Source organism: Pempheris klunzingeri, chromosome 7 (genome assembly GCF_042242105.1).
Source record: "Pempheris klunzingeri isolate RE-2024b chromosome 7, fPemKlu1.hap1, whole genome shotgun sequence".
NCBI lineage: Eukaryota > Metazoa > Chordata > Actinopteri > Acropomatiformes > Pempheridae > Pempheris > Pempheris klunzingeri.
In genome coordinates, this window is record NC_092018.1 from 3,405,017 (window position 1) to 3,425,397 (window position 20,381).

The following is a 20,381-nucleotide window of genomic DNA, read 5'->3' on the forward strand; positions in this document are numbered from 1 at the left end:
TGGAGGCTGTGAAGTTTTACTTTATTCATTTATTGAGCACACACTAGATGGCTGGTACTAAAGCTGAATGAAGAAAAATGAACCACTATTTATTACACTGAACTACAAAAGTGTGTGAGCTGACAGTGTATCTGTCTGTTAAACGTGTTAAATGATACAACCTGGTCAAAGCTGCCAATCTGCTCTGAGCAGACAACACACCAATTAATCAACGATCAATGATCAAAGAGATGAGACTTTGCAGCCTTGTACAGACAGACTACCCAATCACTGTTCCTGTTCTGCACCAGGAGAACATGAACCCATGTTACAGTTTGCTTGAGTTGACTCACCAGCTGAAAATGTTGCTGCTCCACCAGTCAGAGTAAAAAAGTAAATACAATGAGATCATCTGTGTCTAACTATCTTCATTATTACTCTTCTATTTGGATCAACTTTACTCTGAATTCAGTCTCTAAACTTCTGTGTGTGTGTGTGTGTGTGTGTGTGTAGCTGGATGTGTGTGGATTAACTGGACTAACTTGTTCTCTGTAGTTTTCCCTGAAATGACGCACTTGTAAAACATGGACAGTTAATGTGGGACAGAAAACACAGGTTCCTTTAAGACCAATAAAAAAGAGCTGAGGCTACATTAGTTATAGAGTTATAGGGGCTACCTGCTCCGTCTGCTTCTGTTTAACCAGTGAAACCTGAAAAGGTTTCATTTGATTTAAGTGTTGATGATCTGGGATGAAACAGTAAAGATAGTTTCGCTCACGTCAGACTAAAAAACACAGGAAGAGACACAACCTGGATTTAGAGATTCAGAAAACCTGCAGTTTTCTTGCAGACATGTGACACCTGTGTGTTTCCACCTGCAGCACCTGAACAGGTGAACCACGTCTGCCTGAAGTCTGATTTATCAGCTCAGAGTGTCAGTAATTCATGTGAGCGAACCGAAGTGTGTTTCCAGCTCACTCAGTGAACACGGTGATAATAACAAGCTGTAAATCTGATCAGAGCAGCCAGCACTCACCTGAGGATGATCGGTGATCAATATTCAGCTCCGACTGCTCATCTCAGCCGTCTGCAGCTGTTGAGTTGAGTTTGGACTCACCTGCTGAAATTCCTTCTGTCGTCACACGAAGTGACTGAAGTGAAAGTAAAGAAGGTTCAGAGAGGAAAAAAACAACGTGAACATGATCAGGTTTGATTCTACATTTTTCACAAAGTACAAAACACCATTTGACATGTGAGTGAAACTCAGAGAGTAAACTGAACTTTATATAAACATGTTTTTATTCAGTGTTGAGAGCAAATAATTCAAACAGCAACATGGAAAATATGTTCTACATGTCTTCTTTTTGAACTCTGTATTAAGCACGGGGCTCAGAGACAGACAGAGCTCAAACAAGACAATCCGGCACAGGACGAAGGGAGACGCAGACTATTTATACACAAGGTAATGGGGAACAGGTGGGAACGATCAGGGTGGGGCAGATGATCACCAAGGTGGGAAACACACAGGGGCAGGAAGCGAGAGGAGAGTTTAGGGTTTCAACATAAAACAGGAAGTGGGAGACAAGACTAGACACAAGTGAACATAGACAAACTAACACACACGACGAGACATGACACTCTGAACACAATCTGAATTGTGAGAAATGAATTTAGAGCTCAAACTTTATTTCTCTGGTGTGGAGTTTAACTCATATTCACACACTGTGTGTCTTCTTTGTATTTAATGCTGAAATACCTGAAGTGGGTTCGGCTCTGAAAACAAACTGTTGCTCTTCCTCATATCTAAACTGATCGTGCCGACTGTCTCTTATCAGATGATGTGAAGAACTCAAACACATTTCCATCAAATCCTGACAGACTGATCCGAGGACGACCCACACAGGATCAAAACGGTGTCACATTAAAGTGGTGGAACATAAAGTCTGTGTGCAGGTTCTCTTTATTCACCACAGAAATACTGGTGAAACATTCATGAAGCTCCTCTGGTTGCTTCCCACCACCATGTCTGATCACATGTGTTAGAAATCAGAATCAGAATCAGAATTCCTTCAATAATCCGCATGGTGAAATTGCTTTTTGTTACAAACAGCTCCAACTCAAGTGTACAGTGTTCAGAAATAAGGAGCAATTTAGGCAATTTATAACAATATGTATTAAAAACTATTACACAGAGGTAAAAATTATTGCACCAGATGAATCCAGAGTCGCATCATATATAAACAATATAAACACTATGTACACTTTCCTGTGGCACTCTGTGGTGCATTGTGGTACAATCAGTCTAGTGCTGAAAAAACTCCTGTGTCTGACCAGCACGTAATGATAATGAGTGGAATCAGCACCTTGCAGTTTTTTAGGCCTCTGCCGAACCAGTTAAGATGCAGTTTGCATCCACGTCAGTCCAGACCCAAGATTAGCTCCCACATTCAGTCTGCAGCCAAACGTCTCCTTTGTTCCTGAGAGACCAGCAGCCAGAAAAGTGTTTCTGCAGAACACTAAGACGTCAAAGTGAAGTCGACCTCTGACCTTTTAGATAGAAAAGGTCACCACATCGTTTTGTCCTCTGAAATGTTGTCAAACATCATGAGTGTATGAATCCTTGACTTACGGCCCAAAGTGTGAAGAGTGAGGCCACAGTGACCTTTGACCTTTGGCTACTGAAATCTAATCGTTCAGCCTCTTGAGTCCAATCGGATGCTCGTGTCAGATGTAATGAAATTCCCTCTAGTCCTTCCTCAGATTTATTAGGTTCACAAGAATGGGACGGTGGTGAAGTGACAGTGACCTTTACCTGATCAGATCATCCTTAAGTACAAGTGGATGTTTGAAATTTGATTTGTTGTCACAGAGGCATAAAAACATATTTGTAAACCTGACTGTCTGCTGCACTTTCATTCTGCACTATTACCTTTAACATAAACCACCTTCAACTATTGATAGTGTTCACTCTAAACAGACCTCATCCCTGTAGCCAACGTTAGATCGCCACCTGCTGCACAAAACTCACATCTCTCCCAAACTAAACCATCGATCAGCTGTCTTTAAACGCAGTCTTTCTCAGTATGAAGTTCTCCACTGAGCTTATTTACTGTTTCCTGATATCATACTGCATAGGAAAAGAAAGCAATCAAAGAGGACTATGTTGGACTGTTTGGCTGCTAAAAAACATTTAAATGCATAATTCATAAATAGATGAATAAAAAAAACACCACACTAACTGTTTAGAAAAGTCATAATGTAGAAACTTTAATTAATTCATCACATAATCTCATTTCATTTTTACTACATAACACATTGATTTTCATGCCCACTTGCAGCCTCAGTTGGATTAAGACCTACTTTAGTAACAGTTGTGGTGATTTGATGAAACACAACTTCACAAACACAAAATCATAAAAACCTTATCTGACAAATAGGCCTTCCAAGAAAAATAATAATAATCAGAATCAGATTTAATCATGTATGTGAACACATACTGTACTTACACATGAACAGAAAATAACAACAAAGAACAACAGAGTCGATGTAAAGTAGTAAAAATAGAGTAAAAAGGCTCAATATTTCTATATGCACATAATGATTACATAGAAAATAAACCAGACCATTATTTTCACATGTGACAGACACCTTGGAGTCAGTTATTGTCTCTCGTACCGCGGCCAGTTATCAGTGTGATGAAGTGTTTGTAGTCAGCGTGGATTAAGACCTAATGCAGAACACACTTTGGCACAATCTGCCTGTTTCAGATGAGCTTCTGACATCTCAGACTCCAGTTAGGTGTGATTGTTGAGAGACACGTCTTGACGTCGCAGGTGCTGCCACAGTTTTCAAACAGTGTGGGAGGAGAGGAGCGGTGACCAATGAGGACGCAGCATGAAAACTGGAGGAGGGCCGCAGATATACAGACACAGGGCCAATTTAAATCTGCTGCTTTCACTCAGTTCAGCAGCAGGACATTATGCAGGCAGCTCTTGGACAGACACTCTGCTTTATTCTGTCTCAGGACGTTCAGTTCAGCGGAGGGACTTTTCTGACGACAAGCTACTCACAAACAGTTACTTTGGCTGTTTTAATAGATATTTTTTAAAGTTAACTCATCTATATTGTTTTGTGGCACAAAGACTTTGATGTCTAATGTGAGAATGAGACAGTAGATTGTTTTCTGGCTCCTCCCTCTCTCTCCTCATCTCCTCCTCCTTCTCCTTCAGGATTCTCTCCATTTCTTTCTTTGTTGCTGCAACAGCCGTCCACTTCACTCTCTGCTCTCTGACAACAGTTTGGGACTTATTCTGGCTTGATTTGACTTTAAACTCCTCTCTTCCTGGACTGGTGTTTCCCAAAGAGCTCTTTCTACATCCAGTCTTCCTGATCAGCACAATCCTGAGACAATACCTACAACCTCAGAAGAACTGGAGTTACTAATGTTCATCACTGCTGCTGAACTGGTTCAAGACTATTATGTAAAACATCTTGTTCTTGTGTCTCAGCTCCTCCAGTTCACCGTCTATCATGGTGATACGTTTCTTTGGTTGTGTGACTTTTTCCTTTTGTGCACATGCAAATGTTTTGGCTGTGTTGCTGTGTGGTCCATCTTTAGACTGACTCACTTCTGTCACCATGTCCAACATCTCTGGGATCTGCTGCTCATAATATCAATGCTTGTGGCTTTTCAGACACCATAAAGTAGATGGAAACAAAACAGTGTGATCACATATTTACATAAAAACAATTCAAAATATCAGAATTAGTGGAGGATTTTTTTCTTAGTGGTCTAATTGGACACTGTGGAGCAAACCTGTGTTGTTAAATGAGATTCAGGTGATATTTAATTGATGTAATTTCAAAATGATCAAGAGTCAGTTGGGTGATCAGAGGATGATGCATTTGTTTTGGTATTTCTGTTTTAGGTCATTTAATTCTCCTTCATGACGTCTCTTCAAGTCCTCTACTTGTTCTTTTAGATGCTTTTCTTTGACCGCTGAGAGGTCTTTTAGCAGACTGTACTCTTTGTCACTCCTCCCTTCTGTCTCCAGCATTTTGCGCTCATGTTTTTGCTTCAGCTCCTTTATTTCCTCCATGTGTTTTTCTGCCAACGCTGCAAAGTCCTTGGTGTATTTCTCTCTAAACTCATTAAATTCTTCAGCTTGTTTTCTGGCCTCATCTTCATATTTCTTCTTCATCTCCTCAATTTTTTTCTTGTAGGTTTCCTCTAATTCTTTTCTCTCTTTTTCTTCTTCTTCTCTTCTCATTCGGTCGTCCTCTTTTCTTTTCTTGTTTTTGTCTTTTCTGCTCGTATTCTTCCTGCAGCTTTCTAAGTCTTGTTTCCTCCTCCTGTCGTTTCAGTTCATCTTCTTGATAACGTTTTTTCCACCATTCGTTTCTTTCCTTCTCCCAGTCCTCTTGTTGCTTTCTCTTCTCTTCTCTGCTCTGCTCCAGTTTTCTATCAATGGTTTTCTTTTCCTCTGATTCTGACTTTATTTTTCTCTCCAGATCTTCAAGTTGCTGCTTCAACTCCTGTTGCTGAAGTTCATCCTGCTTCGTCCTGATGTTGTTTTCCTCTTCTCTCTTTTCCTGTTCTTTCTGTCTCTGCTCACTCTCCTTTTTGATTTTTTCCTCCATTTCTCTAAGTTGTTTCTCTCTCTCCTGTTCAATCTCCACTCTCTGCTGTTCCATTCGTTTCTTCACTGCTTCCATTTCCTCCTCATGTTTTCTTTGAAGCTCCTCCTTCTGTTTCTGCATTTCTTCTTCCTTCTCCTTCAGGATCCTCTTCACCTCCTTCTGAGTTGCTGCCTCGGCCTCTTGGAACATCTTTGAGGTGTAGCAGCTGCCGCCATTTTCCTTCAGCATTTTGACTGACTTTGTCATCAACTCTCTGACTTGTGTGCGATCTGTCTTCTCATTGTTGTTGAAGACCTGGTATCTTCTTCCACAATCATTCATCAGTGTTGTCAAAAAGCCATCACGGTCTTTTTTTATGTAACTCTCAATTGTTTGATTTTTCAAATCATCCCCTTTGGTGAATATAATGATGATGAAATCTTGTGAATTCTTGCCAAAACATTTCTTGATCAGCTCCACAGAGTCTCTTTCCTCTTGTGTAAATCGGCCGATCTGCAGCACCAGCAGGAACACATGAGGTCCAGGAGACAACAAGCCAATGCAGTTCACAAGATCCTGTTGAACCTTATCATTGGACAGAGTCGTGTCAAACAAGCCGGGAGTGTTGACCAAAACAACGGTCCGCCCGTCAATCTCGCTTTTTCGCAAAATCTGGTCACAGAACTTGAGCTGACTTCAGATTTAAAATGTTCTTTACCCAAAATTGTGTTTCCAGTTGCACTCTTCCCACTGCCAGACGGTCCAATCAGCACCATCCTGAGACACTCTCTGTCCTGATTTCTATCATCACCTCCTCCCTCACCACTCACTGTAAGTCTTGCAGTAGTGCTCTCCTGCTCTACAACCTTATTCATCTGAGCCTTGGTGAACATGTTGTTTGTGAAGCATCTGGATCCTTCAACTCTCATCTTTTCCACAGCATCCAACAACTCTGGGATCTGCTGCTTGTCCTTGATGTTGAGAACAACATATCTTCCTCCACAGCTCTGGCAGAGCTCCTGGATGTCCTGGTTTTCTTTTAGAGAGCCGACAACAGCTGGATCTGTAGGATCTGACTCCACAGTGAACAGAATCATGGTGAAGTCATTTAATCTGGAGCCAAATACTTTCTGGATGGTCTCTAACTCTCCCTTGTCTTCATCAGTGAGGGGACCCACAGGTACGACCAGGATGAAGGCATGGACGCCCTCAGGATCACAGAGGGACACACACCTGAATGATTCCTCCATCACTTCCTCCTGAGGTTCTCCATACAAGGCAGGCAGCTCCACCAGGGAAACCACATGTCCACACACTTCTCCCTGATTTTTAACACACTCTGATGATCTGCAGACTGAATGAAGCTCTGTCTGACCTAAAATGGTCTTGGCTGCTGAAGTCTTCCCTGCTGCTCTCCTCCCACACAGAACCAGGTTTACAGCTGGTTTGATGTGTCCAGACGCAGACTTTCCCTTCATGGTTAAACCTGGATCCTCATCCTCAACAACATCACAGCTCACATGCTCTCCAATGTTCTCCTTCACAACTTGACCCAAGCGTGTTAACAGCTCTGGAAGTTCAAGGTTCTCCTGCTTCAGGTGTCTGTATCTACACATGCTGATCAGGTCTTTTAAGGGCTGGTCTGGTGCATCTTTTTCCTTGACTCTCTCCTCTCTGGGTGCAGATATCAGAACCAGTGACTGATCAGATGATCGATCACTGAAGAGCTGAAGGACTCTGCTGAGCCTCAGTTTGTGCTCCTCAGTGAAGTCTTCAGGCTGTAGAACCAGCAGGAACACATGAGGTCCAGGATCAGAGAGTCTCTCACATGTTTCTACATGTTCTGTCAGTTTGTCCTCAGAGAGGTCTGGATGCAGCAGATCTGGGGTGTTGATGAGAAATATTTCTTTCTCCTTCATCTGTCCTCTGACTCTCACACAGTGATCTGGCTCTTCCTCTGTGTTGAACTCAGTCTTTCCCAGTATGAAGTTCCCCACTGAGCTCCTCTGAGACCAGCTGTTCCCCAGAAGAACAACCCTCAGCTCTGATACTGGAAAGAAAACAAGTGAAAACACAACAAAATGTGGAATTAATCCATGTTGAATGTAATAAAATTGGATTAACGACCACTAAGAAAGTCAGAGCTTCTTTAAGGTGGACTGATCAACCTGAAGCTGACAGATTCACCTGTGAACTCAAAAATATCAAAAGAAAATGAAATGTGAGACAAAAATACTACAAAATACTGAAAGTTTAGATAAATGGTAAAATGGTCTGTATTTGTAGTTAATGAAGTCGAGAATATTTCTGACTTCAGTTTTACTCACTGAAAGGTGGCAGGACATCAAAGCTGCTGTGTTTTAAAGGTGGCACATCTTGTCCTGTAAGGAAACACATGATGTAGATATTTTCATTCTTTCCTCCACATGTAACCTGTAATAAACATGCTTGTTACAGTGATTATTGATCCACACAAGCAGCTTTGACATTTTCACAGACTGAACACACAGATACAATTATCATCGACTGACAATACTGAGTTGATTAAACTTGTATCTGCATCAACAAAAAGGAATTCAGTCAATAAAAAGTGACAGAATGCAAAGAGAAGAAGAGGAACTTTCTGCCTTCAGGACAAAGTTGTGTTTAAATTTTTGATTTATTCATCAGATATTTTGTGGGAGATAAATATTGAATGTATGATCATCAGTTACTGTATTGGAGGCGGTAAGAATCAGTGTCAGCAGGCATGAAGCAAACATCCATCCATCAATTCTCCAAACTGGACAGATGGATAGATGATCAAGGTCATGGACCTGGACACACCTGGACAGGTTACTAGAAGTCACAGGCTCTTAAAGGTGGACGTCACCCGTTATTAACTTGAAACTTGTGAGCTTGCAGCTATTCAAATAAAATCAGATGTCATTTTGTACCCACCACCTGCAAACACTGGAACTTTACATATTGACATACAGAAGAATAATCATAACTCAGTAACTCACCTTCAGGAGGCTGTCGTCGTTTGCTGCTGCTGAGATTCGGTGGCAGCTCGTCATCTGTTGCTGTGAGGATACAGAACATTGATTAAAAAAGCCAAAAGGGACTGTTGAATGCACCGTTTGATACTGAAGGCTTAAAGCTAAAGCTGCTGAAGGAAAATAAATAGAACAGGGATAAAATATGCCCATGAATTGATATGAGTTAACAATTATTCTTTCTTGGCTCTGAAGAGCTGCATAGCAGAGTGAGCAGCCTTGTTCTGTCAGTACTGAACACTGTGACAGCTGATGTGTTGAGCAGAAATGCCTCCTGCATGCTCATAGCTCATGGGGCAGAGGACCCACACCACAGTGTCTCACACACACACAACAACAGCTTAAAAGGACTGTCTGCACCTTTTAATACTGAAAGTACAATAGTCAACAGTCCAACACTTGATCAGCCAACGCTGGAACTTCATCACTCACTCAGGAAGTCAGGGACGGACTTTAGCATTCACAGGGCTGGTCATGCTTTGTTGTAGTTCAGCATTAAAAATACTGTTACCAAAGAAGGACTAACATGAAAACAAACACATCACAGCCCTAAAATAAGATCTGATCATTTCTAATGTCTGCGTTTCCTTTTTTAGCTCAGCTTTTGTTTCCATCCATCAATTCTCCAAACTTGACAGATGGATGGATGATCAAGGTCATGGACCTGGACACACCTGGACAGGTTACTATCGCTCACATTCACCCTGATGCTAATTTAGAGTCACCAAAACACTGACCAGGAGCAGTAATGTTGGCCTGTTATTTGGGGCCTGAGATAAAATGGGACATGAGAAAGGATGAAGGCTCATGCATTTCCTGTGGAACCTGATTTCTCAGAGATAATGACACTATAAATGACTTTAACAACCACCTCTGAGAACACAGTTGTTTGTGTGTGTAATGATACAATGAGAGCAGACAGTGTGTTATCCAGTGTGTCTTACCAGGAATCCAACCTGCCATGATGTTGTTCTGCTGGAAACGTGAGAAACTTCAGACAATCAGCAGGATTTTAAAACCTAAAGAGAGGAAAGTGGAGACACTGGAGAGATTTTCAATATAACCTGGCAACACGATCAAGTGGGGTTTGAATGAACAGGTGGTGGTCCCCTGCATAGGATGTTCATCTCAGGACTCTTGTTTTTGATGCAGGAGTAAAGAAAAGCGTCTCTACAAGTCAGTGTTCTTCAAAGTTCCCCAAACAGGAAAACGCCTGTTTTACGCACGAGAATATTCCCAGTTAATCACCGTCTCAGTAAACCCCCTCATTTCAGATCCATTTTAGAGATTAAAACACAAATATATACGACTGGAAACATATTAAAACAAAGCTGTCGGCCCTGAAAATCATCTAATTTCTATCAGACCCGACATGATGGTGTTTTCTGCTTCCTCTTTAAACGCGTAATGTCCTCGTGTAACTCGGTTTCAGTAACACGAAGCTTGAACCTCCATCAGTTATCTTAATAAACTCTATTGATCCATCAGCATCACCGATATTCTGCTTTTAATCTAATTACTTAATTGTTTTTCTTCATATAGTTTTGGTGGAGTTCACTCACCCGCTATATTTCTCCCTGGGCCATATTGTGCCGAAAGTGAAAGGATGGTTTAGTTTGGGAGAGATGTGAGTTTTGTGCAGCAGGTGGCGATCTAACGTTGGCTACAGGGATGAGGTCTGTTTAGAGTGAACACTATCAATAGTTGAAGGTGGTTTATGTTAAAGGTAATAGTGCAGAATGAAAGTGCAGCAGACAGTCGGGTTTACAAATATGTTTTTATGCCTCTGTGACAACGACCGTCTGCACATTCTACATCTCTTATGCTTCATACTCTGATTCTCCTGAACATGATTTCTCAGGAATTCTTCAAGTTTCAAACATCCACTTGTACTTAAGGATGATCTGATCAGGTAAAGGTCACTGTCACTTCACCACCGTCCCATTCTTGTGAACCTAATAAATCTGAGGAAGGACTAGAGGGAATTTCATTACATCTGACACGAGCATCCGATTGGACTCAAGAGGCTGAACGATTAGATTTCAGTAGCCAAAGGTCAAAGGTCACTGTGGCCTCACTCTTCACACTTTGGGCCGTAAGTCAAGGATTCATACACTCATGATGTTTGACAACATTTCAGAGGACAAAACGATGTGATGACCTTTTCTATCTAAAAGGTCAGAGGTCGACTTCACTTTGACGTCTTAGTGTTCTGCAGAAACACTTTTCTGGCTGCTGGTCTCTCAGGAACAAAGGAGACGTTTGGCTGCAGACTGAATGTGGGAGCTAATCTTGGGTCTGGACTGACGTGGATGCAAACTGCATCTTAACTGGTTTGGCAGAGGCCTAAAAAACTGCAAGGTGCTGATTCCACTCATTATCATTACGTGCTGGTCAGACACAGGAGTTCTTTCAGCACTAGACTGATTGTACCACGATGCACCACAGAGTGCCACAGGAAAGTGTACATAGTGTTTATATTGTTTATATATGATGCGACTCTGGATTCATCTGGTGCAATAATTTTTACCTCTGTGTAATAGTTTTTAGTACATATTGTTATAAATTGCCTAAATTGCTCCTTATTTCTGAACACTGTACACTTGAGTTGGAGCTGTTTGTAACAAAAAGCAATTTCACCCTGCGGATTATTAAAGGAATTCTGATTCTGATTCTGATTTATAACACATGTGATCAGACATGGTGGTGGGAAGCAACCAGAGGAGCTTCATGAATGTTTCACCAGTATTTCTGTGGTGAATAAAGAGAACCTGCACACAGACTTTATGTTCCACCACTTTAATGTGACACCGTTTTGATCCTGTGTGGGTCGTCCTCGGATCAGTCTGTCAGGATTTGATGGAAATGTGTTTGAGTTCTTCACATCATCTGATAAGAGACAGTCGGCACGATCAGTTTAGATATGAGGAAGAGCAACAGTTTGTTTTCAGAGCCGAACCCACTTCAGGTATTTCAGAATTAAATACAAAGAAGACACACAGTGTGTGAATATGAGTTAAACTCCACACCAGAGAAATAAAGTTTGAGCTCTAAATTCATTTCTCACAATTCAGATTGTGTTCAGAGTGTCATGTCTCGTCGTTTGTGTTAGTTTGTCTATGTTCACTTGTGTCTAGTCTTGTCTCCCACTTCCTGTTTTATGTTGAAACCCTAAACTCTCCTCTTGCTTCCTGCCCCTGTGTGTTTCCCACCTTGGTGATCGTCTGCCCCACCCTGATCGTTCCCACCTGTTCCCCATTACCTTGTGTATAAATAGTCTGCATCTCCCTTCGTCCTGTGCCGGATTGTCTTGTTTGAGCATCAAAGGTCACTTGTGTTTTCCAAACCAAGCCATAGTTAACCATGTAATTAGTAAGTATCTTGTCCATGTAAATATTATGTTGTATTAAAGAGTTTGCCACCAGATTAAATGTCTCTGAGCCCCGTGCTTAATACAGAGTTCAAAAAGAAGACGTGTAGAACATATTTTCCATGTCGCTGTTTGAATTATTTGCTCTCAACACTGAATAAAAACATGTTTATATAAAGTTCAGTTTACTCTCTGAGTTTCACTCACATGTCAAATGGTGTTTTGTACTTTGTGAAAAATGTAGAATCAAACCTGATCATGTTCACGTTGTTTTTTTCCTCTCTGAACCTTCTTTACTTTCACTTCAGTCACTTCGTGTGACGACAGAAGGAATTTCAGCAGGTGAGTCCAAAACTCAACTCAACAGCTGCAGACGGCTGAGATGAGCAGTCGGAGCTGAATATTGATCACCGATCATCCTCAGGTGAGTGCTGGCTGCTCTGATCAGATTTACAGCTTGTTATTATCACCGTGTTCACTGAGTGAGCTGGAAACACACTTCGGTTCGCTCACATGAATTACTGACACTCTGAGCTGATAAATCAGACTTCAGGCAGACGTGGTTCACCTGTTCAGGTGCTGCAGGTGGAAACACACAGGTGTCACATGTCTGCAAGAAAACTGCAGGTTTTCTGAATCTCTAAATCCAGGTTGTGTCTCTTCCTGTGTTTTTTAGTCTGACGTGAGCGAAACTATCTTTACTGTTTCATCCCAGATCATCAACACTTAAATCAAATGAAACCTTTTCAGGTTTCACTGGTTAAACAGAAGCAGACGGAGCAGGTAGCCCCTATAACTCTATAACTAATGTAGCCTCAGCTCTTTTTTATTGGTCTTAAAGGAACCCGTGTTTTCTGTCCCACATTAACTGTCCATGTTTTACAAGTGCGTCATTTCAGGAAATTCTAGAGAGAACAAGTTAATCCAGTTAATCCACACACATCCAGCTACGCACACACACACACACACACAGAAGTTTAGAGACTGAATTCAGAGTAAAGTTGATCCAAATAGAAGAGTAATAATGAAGATAGTTAGACACAGATGATCTCATTGTATTTACTTTTGGGTTCATGTTCTCTTGGTGCAGAACAGGAACAGTGATTGGGTAGTCTGTCTGTACAAGGCTGCAAAGTCTCATGTCTTTGATCATTGATCACTGATTGATTGATGTGTTGTCTGCTCAGATCAGATTGGCAGCTTTGACCAGGTTGTATCATCACAATAACAGTAACTCACAGGTTTAACAGACAGATACACTGTCGGCTCACACACTGTTGGAGTTCAGTGTAATAAATAGTGGTTCATTTTATTTCATTCAGCTTTAGCACATTGCCGTGGTTCTTAACCAGCTATCTAGTGTGTGCTCAATAAATGAATACATTTATTGTGTTTGCAATTTGGGAATGTGTGTGTGTGGTATTGTATTCTATCCTTTGTCCTTTTTATTTCTGCCTCATAGAGCAGTTTGCAGTTGCTTGTTTTCACAGATCCAATGCCAGGCTACATATTTTATATCTAAAACATGAATATTTCTGTAGAAAGGACCGATATAGATATTTGAAGAAGAGACAATCAATGAAACAATCACTGTGTTGTGTCATATTGTTGATCGACCTGCATCATCCTGTCAGGGTTCGTTTTGGGCTCCTTAATGACTCTCTGTACTTTCTGCCTCACATATGGTTTCTTTCCACACACCACATGGACTTTGAGTTTGTGTTCACTGATGTAACCTGCTGATGTTAACAAACAAGGTAATGTAGGATTTTACACTTTCCTCTCTTTAGGTTTTAAAATCCTGCTGTTTGTCTGAAGTTTCTCACGTTTCCAGCAGAACAACATCATGGCAGATTTGATTCCTGGTAAGACACACTGGATAACACACTGTCTGCTCTCATTGTATCATTACACACACAAACAACTGTGTTCTCAGAGGTGGTTGTTAAAGTCATTTATAGTGTCATTATCTCTGAGAAATCAGGTTCCACAGGAAATGCATGAGCCTTCATCCTTTCTCATGTCCCATTTTATCTCAGGCCCCAAATAACAGGCCAACATTACTGCTCCTGGTCAGTGTTTTGGTGACTCTAAATTAGCATCAGGGTGAATGTGAGCGATAGTAACCTGTCCAGGTGTGTCCAGGTCCATGACCTTGATCATCTATCCATCTGTCAAGTTTGGAGGATGGATGGATGCATTGGAAACAAAAGCTGAGCCAAAAAAGGAAACGCAGACATTAGAAATGATCAGATCTTATTTTAGGGCTGTGATGTGTTTGTTTTCATGTTAGTCCTTCTTTGGTAACAGTATTTTTAATGCTGAACTACAACAAAGCATGACCAGCCCTGTGAATGCTAAAGTCCGTCCCTGACTTCCTGAGTGAGTGATGAAGTTCCAGCGTTGGCTGATCAAGTGTTGGACTGTTGACTATTGTACTTTCAGTATTAAAAGGTGCAGACAGTCCTTTTAAGCTGTTGTTGTGTGTGTGTGAGACACTGTGGTGTGGGTCCTCTGCCCCATGAGCTATGAGCATGCAGGAGGCATTTCTGCTCAACACATCAGCTGTCACAGTGTTCAGTACTGACAGAACAAGGCTGCTCACTCTGCTACGCAGCTCTTCAGAGCCAAGAAAGAATAATTGTTAACTCATATCAATTCATGGGCACTTCAGAGGAGCAGTGGAGTTCAGTGTTTAATCAGTGTTCTGTATCCTCACAGTAACAGATGAGAAGCTGCCACCAAATCTCAGCAGCAGCAAAGAACGGCAGCCTCCTGACGGTGAGTTAAACCAAACTGAGTTATGATTATTCTTCTGTATTTCAATATGTAGAGTTCCAGTGTTTGCAGGTGGTGGGTACAAAATGACATCTGATTTTATTTGAATAGCTGCAAGCTCACAAGTGTCAAGTTAATAATGGGTGACGTCCACCTTTAAGAGCCTGTGACTTCTAGTAACCTGTCCAGGTGTGTCCAGGTCCATGACCTTGATCATCTATCCATCTGTCCAGTTTGGAGAATTGATGGACGGATGTTTGCTTCATGCCTGCTGACACTGATTCTTACCGCCTCCAATACAGTAACTGATGATCAAACATTCAATATTTATCTCCCACAGGACAAGATGTGCCAACTTTAAAACGTAGCAGCAGCTCTGCTCTCCTGCTAACTTTCAGTGAGTAAAACTGAATTCAGAAATATTCTCGTCTACATTAACTACAAATACAGACCATTTTACAATTTATCTAAAATACAGTATTTTGTAGTATTTTCGTCTCTCATTTTATTTTCTTTAGATATTTTTGAGCTCACAGGTGAATCTGTCAGCTTCAGGTTGATCAGTCCACCTTAAAGAAGCTCTGACTTTCTTAGTGGTCGTTAATCCAATTTTATTGCATTCAACATGGATTAATTCCACGTTTTGTTGTGTTTTCACTTTTTTTCTTTCCAGTGTCTGAGCTGAGGGTTGTTCTTCTGGGGAACAGCTGGTCTCAGAGGAGCTCAGTGGGGAACTTCATACTGGGAAAAACTGAGTTCAACACAGAGGAAGAGTCAGATCACTGTGTGATAGTCAGAGGACAGATGAAGGAGAAAGAAATATTTCTCATCAACACCCCAGATCTGCTGCATCCAGACCTCTCTGAGGACAAACTGACAGAACATGTAGAAACATGTAAGAGACTCTCTGATCCTGGACCTCATGTGTTCCTGCTGGTTCTACAGCCTGAAGACTTCACTGAGGAGCACAAACTGAGGCTCAGCAGAGTCCTTCAGCTCTTCAGTGATCGATCATTTGATCAGTCACTGGTTCTGATATCAGCACCCAGAGAGGAGAGAGTCAAGGAAAAAGATGCACCAGACCAGCCCTTAAAAGACCTGATCAGCATGTGTAGAGACAGACACCTGAAGCAGGAGAACCTTGAACTTCCAGAGCTGTTAACACGCTTGGGTCAAGTTGTGAAGGAGAACAATGGAGAGCATGTGAGCTGTGATGTTGTTGAGGATGAGGATCCAGGTTTAACCATGAAGGGAAAGTCTGCGTCTGGACACATCAAACCAGCTGTAAACCTGGTTCTGTGTGGGAGGAGAGCAGCAGGGAAGACTTCAGCAGCCAAGACCATTTTAGGTCAGACAGAGCTTCATTCAGTCTGCAGATCATCAGAGTGTGTTAAAAATCAGGGAGAAGTGTGTGGACATGTGGTTTCCCTGGTGGAGCTGCCTGCCTTGTATGGAAAACCTCAGGAGGCAGTGATGGAGGAATCATTCAGGTGTATGTCCCTCTGTGATCCTGAGGGCGTCTATGCCTTCATCCTGGTCCAACCTGTGGATCCCCTCACTGATGAAGACAAGGGAGAGTTAGAGACCATCCAGAAAGTATTTGGCTCCAGATTAAATGACTTCACCATGATTCTGTTCACTGTGGAGTCAGATCCTACAGATCCAGCTGTTGTCAACTTTGTAAAGGAAAACAAGGACATCCAGGAGCTCTGCCAGAGCTGTGGAGGAAGATATGTTGTTCTCAACATCAAGGACAAGCAGCAGATCCCAGAGTTGTTGGACGCTGTGGAAAAGATGAGAGTTGAAGGATCCAGATGCTTCACAAAGGACATGTTCACCAAGGCTCAGATGAATAAGGTTGTAGAGCAGCAGAGCACTATTATGAGACTTACAGTGAGTGGTGAGGGAGGAGGTGATGATAGAAATCAGGACAGAGAGTGTCTCAGGATGGTGCTGATTGGACGGTCTGGCAGTGGGAAGAGTGCAACTGGAAACACAATTTTGGGTAAAAAACATTTTAAATCTAAAGTCAGCTCAAGTTCTGTGACCAGATGTTGTGAGAAAGCGACAGCAGAGATTGACGGGCGGACCGTTGTTTTGGTCGACACTCCCGGCTTGTTTGACACGACTCTGTCCAATGATGAGGTTCAGCAGGAGCTTGTGAACTGCATTGGCTTGTTGTCTCCTGGACCTCATGTGTTCCTGCTGGTGCTGCAGATCGGCCGATTTACACAAGAGGAAAGAGACTCTGTGGAGCTGATCAAGAAATGTTTTGGCAAGAATTCACAAGATTTCATCATCATTATATTCACCAGAGGGGATGATTTGAAAAATCAAACAGTTGAGAGTTACATAGAAGACGACCGTGATGGCTTTTTGACAACACTGATGAATGATTGTGGAAGAAGATACCAGGTCTTCAACAACAATGAGAAGACAGATCGCACACAAGTCAGAGAGTTGATGACAAAGTCAGTCAAAATGCTGAAGGAAAATGGCGGCAGCTGCTACACCTCAGAGATGTTCCAAGAGGCTGAGGCAGCAATACAGAAGGAGGTGAAGAGGATCCTGAAGGAGAAGGAAGAAGAAATGCAGAAACAGAAGGAGGAGCTTCAAAGAAAACATGAGGTGGAAATGGAAGCAGTGAAGAAACGAATGGAACAACATAAAGCACAAATTGATCAGGAGAGAGAGAAACAACTTACAGAAATGGAGGAAAAAATCAAAAAGGAGCGTGAGCAGAGACAGAAAGAACAGATAAAGAGAGAAGAGGAAAACAACATCAGGAAGAAGCAGGATGAACGTCAGCAACAGGAGTTGAAGCAGCAACTTGAAGATCTGGAGAGAAAAATAAAGTCAGAATCAGAGGAAAAGAAAACCATTGATAGAAAACTGGAGCAGAGCAGAGAAGAGAAGAGAAAGCAACAAGAGGACTGGGAGAAGGAAAGAAACGAATGGTGGAAAAAACGTTATCAAGAAGATGAACTGAAACGACAGGAGGAGGAAACAAGACTTAGAAAGCTGCAGGAAGAATACGAGCAGGAAAGACAAAAACAAGAAAAGAAAAGAAAAGAGGACGACCGAATGAGAAGAGAAGAAGAAGAAAAAGAGAGAAAAGAATTAGAGGAAACCTATAAGAAAAAAATTGAGGAGATGAAGAAGAAATATGAAGATGAGGCCAGAAAACAAGCTGAAGAATTTAATGAGTTTAGAGAGAAATACACCAAGGACTTTGTAGCGTTGGCAGAAAAACACATGGAGGAAATAAAGGAGCTGAAGCAAAAACATGAGCGCATAATGCTGGAGACAGAAGGGAGGAGTGACAAAGAGTACAGTCTGCTAAAAGACCTCTCAGCGGTCAAAGAAAAGCATCTAAAAGAGCAAGTAGAGGACTTGAAGAGACGTCATGAAGGAGAATTAAATGACCTAAAACAGAAATACCAAAACAAATGCATCATCCTCTGATCACCCAACTGACTCTTGATCATTTTGAAATTACATCAATTAAATATCACCTGACTCTCATTTAACAACACAGGTTTGCTCCACAGTGTCCAATTAGACCACTAAGAAAAAACCCCACCACCAATTCTGATATTTTGAATTGTTTTTATGTAAATATGTGATCACACTGTTTTGTTTCCATCTACTTTATGGTGTCTGAAAAGCCACAAACATTGATATTATGAGCAGCAGATCCCAGAGATGTTGGACATGGTGACAGAAGTGAGTCAGTCTAAAGATGGACCACACAGCAACACAGCCAAAACATTTGCATGTGCACAAAAGGAAAAAGTCACACAACCAAAGAAACGTATCACCATGATAGACGGTGAACTGGAGGAGCTGAGACACAAGAACAAGATGTTTTACATAATAGTCTTGAACCAGTTCAGCAGCAATGATGAACATTAGTAACTCCAGCTCTTCTGAGGTTGTAGGTATTGTCTCAGGATTGTGCTGATCAGGAAGACTGGATGTAGAAAGAGCTCTTTGGGAAACACCAGTCCAGGAAGAGAGGAGTCTAAAGTCAAATCAAGCCAGAATAAGTCTCAAACTGTTGTCAGAGAGCAGAGAGTGAAGTGGACGGCTGTTGCAGCAACAAAGAAAGAAATGGAGAGAATTGGGCGACGTCAAGACGTGTCTCTCAACAATCACACGTAACTGGAGTCTGAGATGTCAGAAGCTCATCTGAAACAGGCAGATTGTGCCAAAGTGTGTTCTGCATTAGGTCTTAATCCACGCTGACTACAAACACTTCATCACACTGATAACTGGCCGCGGTACGAGAGACAATAACTGACTCCAAGGTGTCTGTCACATGTGAAAATAATGGTCTGGTTTATTTTCTATGTAATCATTATGTGCATATAGAAATATTGAGCCTTTTTACTCTATTTTTACTACTTTACATCGACTTTGTTGTTTTTTTTCTGTTCATGTGTAAGTACAGTATGTGTTCACATGCATGATTAAATCTGATTCTGATTAATATTATTTTTTGTCAGATAAGGTTTTTATGATTTTGTCTTTGTGAAGTTGTGTTTCATCAAATCACCACAACTGTTACTAAAGTAGGTCTTAATCCAACTGAGGCTGCAAGTGGGCATGAAAATCAATGTGTTATGTAGTAAAAATCAAATGAGATTATGTGATGAATTAATTAAAGTTTCTACATTATGACTTTTCTGAACAGTTAGTGTGGTGTTTATTTTTAAATCTATCTATTAATTTATTTCATTGTTCTCACTTCCTGAGGTGTTGTGAACATTAACATAGCTCAAAGATCCCTTTACTACACCTGTGAGTTAAGATCCTCTGTCAAAGCAGCTCAACCACAAGGTTCAGTTGGTAATTGTTTATATGCTGGATGTTTTTTTTAATAAACTGCTTTCAATCTCGAACGTTTAAGCATATAAGCAGGTTTAAAACCATCTACGCTGACAGCCGTGTGACGTGTTGCTGAGGAAGTAATGTGACCTGACAGAAGGTCACGTGTGTTCTTTACTTGTTTAAATGTTGTGAACGGTACCGTGTATGGGGCAGTTTGGCTATCAGAAATAATTAATAACTATCAAAGATAATTAATAATTATAAAAATGAATGAGACTTTGTGTGAAGTCCGCCTCGACTGGGGCACCACCTCGATAAACGAGGGAAAAGAAGTTCAGTCTCATAAAATAACTAAACATGCATTTATATGTGTTTGTGTTGATATCACCTTTGATGCAGCGAGGCTAACAGGTCTTTGTGCTAAGCTCGCAAACATATCACTGAAATTCCTCTAATCAAACACAGTGTGATTGAACCTCTACACACATTCATTTACATAATACTATATTTATAGATTTTGTCACCTTGAATAGCAATTATTGTTTTATTCTTTTTTATTAGTCTTTTATTGACCTTTGTTCCAGCAGGTCTGCATCTTCAGACTGTTACACAAAGCAGACATGGCTGCTGCAGCTATTGTGCAATCTGAGGGGAGGCTGAGCCTCTGCCTCACTTAGCACGTTTCCCTGTAATTTAACAGGAAATATTCAAATGTGGCAATTTTAATTTAAAAAAATGATTGAATTTATTGGAATCGTACAGAA

General features: G+C 41.3%; 1 protein-coding gene, 1 long non-coding RNA gene and 1 pseudogene across 2 annotated transcripts; 2 read left to right on the forward strand and 1 right to left on the reverse strand.

The window, feature by feature from the left end:
- Nucleotides 1-3,273: 3,273 nt before the first annotated feature.
- LOC139204211 (GTPase IMAP family member 8-like) lies at nucleotides 3,274-9,651 on the reverse strand (annotated as a pseudogene).
- Nucleotides 9,652-12,308: 2,657 nt separating this feature from the next.
- On the forward strand, nucleotides 12,309-14,878 carry LOC139204220 (uncharacterized). The gene is made up of 3 exons (XR_011584418.1): nucleotides 12,309-12,430; nucleotides 13,797-13,871; nucleotides 14,728-14,878. It is a non-coding gene; the product is annotated as an uncharacterized lncRNA (long non-coding RNA).
- A 264-nt stretch (nucleotides 14,879-15,142) lies between these two features.
- LOC139204213 (GTPase IMAP family member 8-like) lies at nucleotides 15,143-19,201 on the forward strand. The gene is made up of 2 exons (XM_070834194.1): nucleotides 15,143-15,181; nucleotides 15,458-19,201. Coding segments are annotated over exons 1-2 (2,793 nt in total). The 5' UTR covers nucleotides 15,143-15,180; the 3' UTR covers nucleotides 18,250-19,201.
- The last annotated feature ends 1,180 nt before the right edge of the window (nucleotides 19,202-20,381 follow it).